The 11,604-nt window shown below is 39.8% G+C and overlaps 1 protein-coding gene across 2 annotated transcripts in view; it reads right to left on the bottom strand.

The window, feature by feature from the left end:
* Nucleotides 1-1,779: 1,779 nt before the first annotated feature.
* Adamts6 (ADAM metallopeptidase with thrombospondin type 1 motif 6) overlaps nucleotides 1,780-11,604 on the bottom strand; it is a 198,063-nt gene continuing 188,238 nt past the window's right edge. For both annotated transcript variants that reach the window (XM_021180030.2, XM_029468413.1), the window contains one exon: nucleotides 1,780-3,001. In XM_021180030.2, coding sequence (XP_021035689.1) covers nucleotides 2,892-3,001 — 110 coding nt within the window. In that variant the 3' untranslated portion in view covers nucleotides 1,780-2,891. The remainder of the gene's footprint in view (nucleotides 3,002-11,604) is intronic.

The following is an 11,604-nucleotide window of genomic DNA, read 5'->3' as shown; positions in this document are numbered from 1 at the left end:
CATGGCAATAAATTAGAATATAATTTACAAAAGCAAAAATAGTAACAGTGTACCACATTAATACCGAGTATAAAATAATAAGCAACAAGCAATCACAATAATACAAAGGTAATTTTGTTCTGTATTATTAACGATACCTATAAGACATTCACTCAAATACATAAATTCCTAATGAAATGGACTATTGGGAAATCATACCTGCCTTTAGGGGTTCAATCATTTGGGTATATTTGACATTCCTATTTTGGTAGGCTTTTATACCCGTGGCAGACACTGCTCCTAGCCATGGGTACCCTGGTACCCTAAGTAGTCAATATAGCTCACAACATTTGGAGTGCCTGCCAGGGCAGCCCAGCCTCCGATGCTGATCCCATTGTTACCACGGAGGCCAGAGATGGCTGCAGTAGCAGTGGCATTGTAATGTGTTATGGAAGATGCTCTTCATTTTGTGTAACCTGCTCGGGTTTAAATTCAGGGTCTACTTTGAGAATGTTGAATCCTGTTAAACCATGCTTTGTTTCCCCATGGAAGGCTGTGCTCCCCTCAGCAGTAGCCTGTCCACTGTGCCAATGCACTTCCTGGAGAGAGAGCATAGGCTGATCTCTTACCATAGCAGTAGCAGAGGCAGGCACTGCACAGTACCTGGGGGTGGGGGTGGGGGTGGGGAGTCAGCCCTTGCGATGTTAGCTTCCAAGTGAGGTAAATACAGCTTTTTACAAGTATTGTAGGACATCTTCTTGGAATATAAGCATGGTTTAATATTAATGTTGGTACAAAAAATTAGGTCTGGATAGCAAGCCTATTGTAAACTGCCTCAGCGATCACCCAGTCTTCCTATATTTTACCAGGGCACATTAGCACCAAGTTAACTGTCCTTTGAAAAGGACCAAGGGAATTCAAGTCTGGGCCAGGCTCCCATGTGTTGCCTTCCTTTAGTGGAATGGCTGGGATGGCACTTAGGCTGGTCTTCTCAGGGCAGTCAGATGGAGGGCTTGGCCAGATGTTTTGTATCACTGATAGCCTCCTCTGGAGAACTTAGGGGATGATACTGAGAAAGAAGCAGGGAATGAGATATGGCTGGTCACACTGGAGTGTGGGCTAACATCCAGGCCACCTGTACATAGCAAGCAAGAAGCTGAGGAGGCCTTTGGTGACAGCCTTCCTAAGGTCACCACATAGGTGACACACCAAAATCTATCTTCAGAGCACAGTGGTAGATAAGTGAGACATGCTCTTAAATGAAAATATTTTCTTTGTTACCAAGTAGCCATTTAGTTTGTGTTTTCGATGATGCTGTGTGTATGGGGCACATACATGAAGGACTAAGGAGGTGTGCTTGACACAAAGCACACTCACCAACAACCTACTACAAGCTACAAGTGTTCAAGTACGAAGTATTAACATAAACAAGAACCCTTAGAAAATCTAGTTGTTGAATCTTTTGATGGCCACTTGTGAAGCGTGAAGGTGGGAAGGCCTAAGCTAGTCATTTCAGTTCAGTCAGGTATGCTTTTTAGAACCTGACTCGCCTAGGAAACCAGGTTTCACATTTAACTGCCATTTAGAATATCTATAAAAATTATGTGGTCAAGTGACTTCTAAACTTATAGTTTGTGATCTTTCTTCATGGAGCTTTTCTTCTTTGGTTGTTATCCTTCCCTACTTTAAAACTCACAGAAACAGCACATTTATATGCAAGCAAACTCACCTGTTCCCCCACTCAGGAATGTCTGCACACACACACACACACACATACACACACACACACACACACACACACACACACATATACACTTGCTCTCATATAAATAAATGCCCTTCTACCATATCAAAGAAGGGACATCTGGAACCCATCGTACTGTCAGCAAATGGAAAAAGGGCCTGCCTGGCTGTTGCTAAGCCAGCTTATCTTTCGCATGGCACCATCTCCATAAGCTCAGCATGCATGCAACAGCCCAGCAGGGCAGAAGCTGATCTGTGGCTCATGGGGATGTAAACACGAAGGAGTCTGGGTGACTCAAATAAGGCATCCCACTGATGGCTGCAAAGGGCCTGCTGCTTCAGTCTCTGCCATACCTTAGGTCTGGCTTCTGCATGAAATTGAAATGTTTTTCTCTTAAAGTTTTAATGGAAATCTCAGCCTCCCTTGCACAATGGCAAGTTGGCCACAGACTCTTAGCACTGAGTTTATAGACTTGCACAGCTGCAGCAATTGCTGCGCGGCTTCAAACCAAGCCCCTCACTGTTTAATAGAGTTTATACATGGCTCACAGCAGTGCTCAGAACAGGGGCTATTCCTAAAGAAACTGAGTGGGATAAAGAAAAATACTACACACTTTCATTACTTTTGATTTATAATTGTTTCTTAAATTACAGTTTAAAGCCCATTTTATAATTTAAATCGTGGTGCTATCGTGGGGTGATAAAGAGTAGTAAATATTGTTAAGCTGTGACTTAAGAATTCTGAATCTCTTCTACTTTCATAGTTAACCAAGTCATAATCACTACATTTTAAACAGTCTTAAATACAAATGGATTCAGTGTCATCGCTAAGTCCATAATAAAAATTATCTTAATGGTCCAAGGAGGTAAACAGGCTATTAGATTTACTCGAAAGAACACAAACGATCCACAGTAAGCGAGTTTCCTGTGTTGTTTGGATCTCTCAGATCTGGCATTCCCTCCTGATACTGTGTCCAGCACTTTGGATCAATAAATCCCACTTCACAGAAGTTAAAATAATATTGAAATCCTGTCAGCTGGGGCTGACCAGTGGTTACATTTTCCACAGGGTAATGCTTCTGTAAGGACGTCCATCCACCCTCTGGGTGGCTCTCTTTGATGGACGCATTTCCACGATGAAATGACAGGACTCTCTGGCTTTCTGCGGGTCAGTGTCCTTGGCAGGTCTTACAACACATCTGTCTGAAGTATGCTCGACTGCAGAACTTGAACTTCAGCACCAGTGGGCAATAAGCCACTTTGTTCACATCTTTGCACTCTAACAAATGGAGGCAGAAAGTGGGAAACAATTAGAGTCACATAAACAAGCTGATAAGCCTGCCCAGCTAACAGGGACGCCACTGGCTGATCTACCTTCATGTGTATGTTCCTGTGACTTAAAAAAAAAAAAAAAAAGATTTTGTTTTTATTTTTAAGCACACTGTCTGGAACAGCCTACCAGAAACATTCTTTTGGTATATTTTAACACAATTTTTAAAAAATGCAAGGCTTTTCTTCCAGACTTTTATAAGTGTGGTGCATGCCCACTGTGTCTTGAAAGAATTACCATTTGCTGGGATGAGTGATCACTTTAGACATCTTGGACACATGAGTCATTTTTCTTACAGTGCTTTTATTGCTTCTTTCTCAAGGGTTATTTTATTCAACGTGTAAGGTTATCCAGAATCAAACATGAGTTACATTGTTTGATACCGAAGTCCACACATCTCTCAGTAATACTGCATGCAAAGGATGGCAGACAGTCAGTGGTCTGGACCCAGCAGCGCCACTACCAGAAGGAGGGCTATGAGGGGCTGGCCTCCCAGGACAGCAGTCTGTGGGCTTTGGAAACGTAGAAATGTCTTTTTTTTTTCCAATTTGGAAGTGAGCTATGGCCTTCTTTGCTCCTGTGTGTATTTTCTCAGCAGTTTTAGAGTGGCCACAGCTGCAGTATGCAGCTCTTGCAACCAGAAGGTGAATGAGTCTTTCCCTCACCTCCCATGGGGACTGAGCACTTTGACAGGAGCCACACATTCCTCTTCATCAGTACAACCCATTACTGCAAAGGTGACTCCTCTCTAGTATTATAGTTATTTCATTTGGGGGTTTAAAATTATTTGGGAACACAGTAATTAAATTTTCACATTCCTTCACCGGATTATACTGAAGTATCCTGAGAAACTACTTAAGGCAATTCAGACTCCTGCATTTTAAACAGTGCAAAAGTTGAAAGATGTAAGGAGGGGCATGAAGACGTCACATTTAAACTTGCACTGAGAAAGGAAATCAGACGACAGTGCACCCTCTTCTGCAGCGTGGAGAGCGGTAAGTGGAGGAGACAGAAGTGCTGTTGCTGTCACTGGTAATTAGGGATTAGTGTTCTTCTTGCCTGATTTTAGGAAGGAAGCAAGGATGAATGGTAACCTTCTCAATGAAGATACATATTTCAATTACTGCTGAGAAAATATTGCCCCCAGAGACACAAATCAGCTTGGAGACCAAAGAGAGAGCAATATTCTTTGGGTTACAACTTTATTGGAAGAATCATGACTCCATTTTTGGAAGATATGTTAGATCTGGAAAATTGAGTTGAGCAAAATGTGAGTAAATACAGACATTTTAACCCTTTGATTTCAACTTTGTCAACAGATTTTTAAAATGTATAATGAATAATATGGAATATTTATAAATTCTTCTTTTTCTACCCACCCAAATATAAATAGTGGAGGATTTTTCCATGGGTAGGTGCTGGACTCTAGACTGCAAGTGAAGGCCATAAACTATATCTAGTCTACAGGGGTGGGATGCAAGTGGGTATTAGCTCGGGTGTTCTTCCCTAAACTTCTGAATACCCTTGTTAAGTTAATTCTCAATTAAGTTGGAAGCAGAAAATCATCACGTCCTAGAAGCAGGGTCAAGCTTAGAGAGGTAGGAGCTGATTGCAAGTGAGCACACAAGGAAAGGAAGGCGTGAAACCAGCGAGGCTGCAGTGAACTCTGGCTCAGCCTCTTCTAACGTTCGCAACTCTAAAGCTCAGAAAGGAAGACCAGAAGAAGCCCTGCTTACTTGGAAAAGCATACATGAGGTGATGCATACAACGAGAAGCCTAGGCCAAGGTATCCAGCTCAGTAACTCACAGCTGCCTCTGACAACACCCGTCACACATCATTACTCTGAGATCTGTCAGATGAGCACAGGCTGCCAGGAAGGTCTACACATTTATGCAGACAGAGAATTAACAAAAAACTATTAAACAGTGTAGGCAGACCATGGGGCCAGCAGCCAGCAGCTAGGAAAGACGTGGGCAAGCTCTGAAGATGGCTGAGACTCAGATAGCAGACCTTGATGCGATACCAGGGATAGACAGAACATTGCTGCAGTGTGGAGCTCCTACACAGGGCCCTGTGGAAGATCCAGTTCCTACTCTTTGGTTTTGCCTTCTAGGAACTGTTGTGACTAGAAAAATCAGTTCATTACACATTTGGATTCATGAAAGCATATTCACCCAAGCTCAGCCACAGCTAGTCTTTTATTTGCTCAGTCTTTTAACTCCACAAGAGCTTAATTTAGTAACAGCATTAAGCAGTGTAATTTATCAAGCACTTCCTTTACGTCAGGCATAACCTTAGGCAGTTTTATATTCAATCCTTTTAAGTGTGTGGAACGTCAGCTTTCCATAGACAGCAAAGCTTAAGCTTAGGAAGATTGTGGGACCCATGCTGGGTCATAGAGCTGGGTCACTATAAAGACTGAGGTCAGACCTCACCTTTGTCTGACTGCAAAGGCACTCTTGTTTTGGCAGCATTCTTGGCACTGAAATGAAAATGTAGGTCTCTATTCAAGCTGACACGGGGATAGGCCAGGCTGTGGGGTATCATGGCCAGGTCTTATAACTTTTGAGAGTTTGATCTATCTTCTTAGAGAAGGGAAGAGATGTTTGGGAGAAAAGAAAGATGTTTCTAGGTCCCAGACATTCTGAGTAGACTGAATTAGTCCTAACCTTTTCTCATTGTAGTTACATTAGTAAGCGTTTGATGATTGATATAAAAAGTTTTAAAGCCCAATTATTATAGAAAGCTGAATAGAATCTTCAAAATACTAAACTAGGATTAAAGATACTGGTGATTTTCTACATCAGCACTGACATTCTAATTTAGTAAGCGAGGGCTGCCTGTCTTTAGTAAGCGACACACTGCTGACATATTTGAGAGGTCTTAATTATAAAACTTAGCTCCTTACTAGTCTGCCTCATTCTCAAAATATGTTAAAATTATGAAATAGTTTGTCTTATAATCATGAGCTAATCTATCATACAGCTAAGTTGTAGTTTAAAATAGTTTTCACTGTGTATTCATTGTACAGATTGTGCTACACAAGATCATCTTCATGTAGCAATGCCCTGTGCCTTTAACACACACTCTGTTCTCTCCCCTCCTTATACTACCCTCTTCTGTTAGTCCCCTTTACTTTCCTAGAAAGTTTTGCATCTATGTTCATGACATATAATATAAATGATTTTATTTATTTATTTAAAATGTATAATCCACAAGTGAGAGAAAACATGATATTAGTCTATTAGCTTAATTCACTTACTGTGGTTATTTTTGGTTGCATCCATTTTCCTGCACATAAGTTTGTTCTTCTTTATATTTTTTAAAAAATATTTTATTATCTATTCCTCTGCTGTTGGAGACCTAGGTTGAGTCCATACTTAGCTATTGTGAGTTTCTGCATTAAACGTAGATGTACAAGTCTTGCTGTGATATGTTGACTATGACTCCTTTGGTTAAATACCCAGGAGTGGTATAGCTGGAAATGTAAACTATTTATACCAGCTATTATGGAAGTGAGTTTGGAGGTTCCTCTTTAAAAAAAATCTACCATATGACCTGACTATATCACAGAAAGGCAGACTTTTGTGGAAAAAAAATCACATTTTTCCACTGAAGTAAAAAAAAAAAAATCACAACAGAAATATGTTTTAGTTTCTGAATGATCTTCAATGCTCTAGTGAAAGTATTAAAATAGATTCTTCAGGTTTAGTGGAGGGCATAGTGCTTTCTGTATTTGGTCTGTTTAAAGATTTGGTCTCTACTATCATATTTTCTTTATTACAGGCAGATGTGCTAGCACTGGGCCACTCTTCTGTGGCCTTTTGGCAGTGAAGGTCATAGAGTTTAAGATGAGAGCATCTGATTATGTCTTCTCTATCATCAAGTCCTGGCTAAGTGTGCTCTTGGGAGGAAAGCATTCTTTCTATTGTTTTTGAACTCTGGAGTCCTCACCATGTAGACATTAGGAAACATTTTGTCTCACCTCTTTTATACCCTACTCTACCCCTGGAGATGAACTGCCACACAGTATTAAAGGAGGAAGAACCTAGGCAGAGCTCACAAACTATTTCCATACAAGCACATTAGAACTGTAACTAACCCGCCACACACGCTGGAAATAGACTTTGGTAGCTTTAAGTAATAAAATTAGATAAGCTACTTCGTAAGAAATATATAAACATTCTTTTCGTTGACGTGCTAATGAGTTTCTCTCAGGGGTTTTACATTAATCTTTCAAAACTTTGACCTAGAAGATATGCTTTCAAAATTAAACAGAGGCTATGGATTTAGGATGCACTTGGATTCAGAGTCATTACAACATTAAAGCTTGATTTGGTCCACCTGTAAGCTCCTTGTAAGATTCACAAGAGTACAGTAAATGGAGCTATAAGTTGAGCATCTAAGATTTATCTTTTGGATTAAAAAACCATGATCAGCTTTGATAACTTGTCCATGGCAATGGAGAGCCACCAAGAAATGGGAGAGCTAAAAGATTCATAGGCATGCAGTTCAGGAGGTGGTGTCTGCGTACTTTCCACCTAAAACCATACCAGAGCCCTTGACACTTGATGCATTTGGGCAGTAAGGGATGGATTAACAAGCCCTGAAGCAAGGTGCTATCAGTTACCACTCTGGTTTCAGGTTAATGTAGACGATTGCTCTCTGTTTTGCTTCCCTCCCTCTTCTCTCTCCCCCTCAGTCGTATCCCCGGGATGCCACTCACATTCAAGATGGTGTAATCCCAACTCAAATGACAGGACTATGCATGGAATGCCAAGTGGAATAGGAGCTCCTTGAAGTGATGAAGGAAAACAGAAACCCTGGTCTTCCTTATCTCCTTTAAATTGAAGTCTTCGAACCACCTTTCTTGTTCTTCTTACTGATTTTCATATATCTGATTCCATATTAAGGACTAAATTCTGTAACTATGTGTTTTATAAATTTTGTTAGGAGATTTGTGGAGCCGGTTAGACTTTCTCAGAGAAGTGTGTCTGAGGGAAACTGAGACCCAGCAAAGTCACCAGGTGACATCTCAAGCTGGTAGACCAATGTGTACTACCCACAGCTTTCTGGCTTAATTACTAGCTCATGGCACACCATGAATCTGCCAGAAACAAATACTACATGACAGAGTGCCTTGTGCTACTGAGAAGCTAAAAAGATTCCCCATAGAAACTTGAGGAAACATGAAACTGCATGGACAATGAATAAAATGGCATTTGGAGATAGAGTTTCAGGTGAGCTTGAATGGGCGAGACCCAACTGTCACATGCACTTGAAAAACGTGTATTTTAAATGCAGTGGTACCCAGTCTGTGTATAATTCACTCTTGGCAGTGATGTGGTGTTACACTCACAGTGGCAGCCTGTCAGGCCTGTCAGGGGCCTGCCTATGAAGTTTTAACCTTTCACTGAAGGCTTTCAGAAACGAAAGAACAAAAGCAGATGTTGGACACAGCAAACTGCACTGGCCTGTATCTTTTCCCCACTTTAATGTCTTGATGCTCTGCTTCTGGTTTTTCTCTTATTGTCTCTGGCTGGCTTAAACTTCCCTCCATTTGTAAAATTTCTGTGTGTTTATTTTTTTTTATCTTACTTCAATTCAATTATGGCTGCACATACTTGCCTGAGCCAGGGACATCCCACATCCCAGCATCTTCTTGGTAAACTGTTGGCAAACCAGTGCCCAGACCCTGTTCACTGTGCAGTGAATGCTCTGTTCATTCATTACACTCCCTGGGTACTTGAAATGCTTCTTTATGTCTCTGCTGAAATACTGCTCACCATGGCAGCCAGCACATCACCATCCCTACTAAATTACGCTTCCTTTGTGGACAGAACTTTGTGGTATCCCTAGTCTTGGTGTCTGGCAAAGTAAATGGATTAATGGCAGGATGAATGGAGTATGTTCTCTAAAAAACACTGTCTATAGTTATGTACCGTCTGCTGAGCTCACCAGGCTCCAGTGGATAGTTCCAAACCCACGGTTACACATATGGCCTTGATTAATCTCAGCGGGCCACAAAACAAAACAAATAGACATGAATGTGAGAGAGATTGTGGGGGAAGGGAACAAGCAGAGGTGTAGGGAGGTGGAAATGAGAGAAGACAGTGTGCAAGGTGTATATATGTGAAATTGTAAACAAAATAAGCAAACAAGACCCCCCAAATTCCAATCACCTTGAAGGATGAATTATATCTAAAATAAAGCAAATTTACTAAACTGTTAATGCAATAGATGATGAGTGTTCACTGAAGAAGTCTTTCAATTTTATTGTGTATTTGAAACTTTATTATTTTTATATAAAAAAATTGAGTAGGTGTGTGTCCATTAACTAAGTCTCAGTAGTTAAAACAATTCCCAAGGTTTTAACTACAGACCATTTTATTCTCAGCACTCTGAAGGCAGGGCTGCATTTTAGATCCTGAGAGAGCTCCCCTAACCTGCTCTGTAGTGGCAGAACTAAACTGCCTTCCATCAGCCTCTCCATGGGAGTCAAGAGAGCCTGACTCTTCTGATAGCTTTATTCTTTCAACTATGCATTATTAACTAGAAACTGGACCTTCAGATTTTTCCTAAGAAGTCCATCTTACTTCTTCAATTTGATCCCCAAAACTAAGTCATTATGTTTGTGTAAAAACCCTCCCTTGCCATCTGCATATCCATTTTCTCTGTTGGAGACAACTTATGATTTGGGTCAAATACTGCTTTCTGAGTTCACCTTGGACTTCTCCAACAATACAGTACAGCTGGCTCCCAGACCACTTAGCCTGTGGAGGACGCCTGATCCAAAAGGTCAAAGTCACTGATTTTCATTTGGAGCTTCCTTAGAACTCACAGAAACAGCCTCACACGGCACATCTACCTTTTTTTTTTAAATTAAAAAAAAAAAAAGCTGGAAGTGGAGGCATACTCCTAGAATTCTAGTTTGGAAGACGGAGGCAGAAAGATCATTAATAATACCAGGCCAGCATGGGTTATATAGAAAAACACTTTCTCAGTAAAAATGAATAGCATGTAAGTATAGAGAAAATTAACATGCTTCAAAGCTGCCAAATCTGGGTTCAAATCCTGCCTTGTGTGTCTACTACTTCCTAGACTTGTAATCTGGGCAGATTACCATCAGATTCATAATCTGGGCTAATTACCATCAGACTTGTAATGTGAGCCAATTACCATTGCTCCTTTGTGCCCATGCTGAGGCACAGGTCCCAGTCTTTTTGCTTTTGTTTTCATCAGCAAAAATATGTCACAGAAGATTATTATAAGAATTGTATGACATTATACAGATATAGAATACAGAAAGATTAGATATGTATATATGTGTGTATATGTACACACACACACACACACACACATACATATATATATATATATATATACTCAAGTAGAATTAAAGGATCAAATATACAGAGTAGTTTAATGGATTAGTTATATCTTCTTTCCCATTTAACCTTGCATCTTCCAATTCTGAAGTAGAAGAAAAACCTCCTAAACCTAAAAGATAGGTTGCTAATAACTTATCATGAATGAAAGTTGTTTGCTCGTCTGATAGAAGAGAGATGCTTTCATTGAGATCACTTAAAAGACATGTATTTTCAAGAAAAACAGCTTCTGTTTGCTATACAGTTTGAATTATTTTCAAGACATGAAAGATACATTTCTAGGATACACCTTATTATAGGAACAGGAACAAAAGTAGATGGTATTTAGAGCTATAGGTTTGCAAATTAAAATTACAATTTTAAATTAATGTGGGACATGGCTACGCCATCATTAAAATGTAACACACATTACAACAAATGCATTATGTGGAGTCTTAGGTAACAAACAGGCCATGCCAAAGATGGCAAGCTCTCTGTACACACTCCACAAGATGACCATGCTTCTCCAAGTAAAACCCTAATGAAACTTTAAAACCATAAACACAGTTTAAGGACATTCTTAAAATTGGATAGAGCAACCTAATAGGAACTCTTTTGAAGAGGCTTTATAAACATTTCATTTTCATTAGAAAATTATTGGACTTTGTAATTTTTTGTTCCTTTTTGTTTGTTTTAAGAGCAGAACTAGGTCTCTTTATATAATTCAATTCCATGATTTCAGATGCTGTTGGTGAGCCTGTGCATATATTTTATATAAGAAGAAAGCTTGAAATTCCTGACTATGCTATATTATTTTAATATTCTGGATAGTTTTGGAAAATCTCATATATAGTACCATTCAAGATATTTTGAATGATGCCTACATGGATGAAGTACTTTTACTTAAATGAAAGATAAAATTCAGGATTTTGGCCAGCATCTGCTGTTAATAAAAGGATTTCTCAGTGTATAAGAAAAAGAAAGAAATTTCAAAGTATAAAGACCCGTGCCCTCCTTTCTTAGCCTTCATAGAGTAATTTTTTTTTACTTCTCTACAATGAGAAACTGGTATTTAAAACACACAGTTTTATTTATAATAGCCAGAAGCTGGAAAGAACCCAGATGCCCCTCAACAGAGGAATGGATACAGAAAATGTGGTACATTTACACAATGGAGTACTACT

The sequence above is a fragment of the Mus caroli genome, chromosome 13, assembly GCF_900094665.2.
Source record: "Mus caroli chromosome 13, CAROLI_EIJ_v1.1, whole genome shotgun sequence".
NCBI lineage: Eukaryota > Metazoa > Chordata > Mammalia > Rodentia > Muridae > Mus > Mus caroli.
Note: the sequence above shows the minus strand (reverse complement) of the source record. Positions and strands in the feature narration are given on the sequence as shown.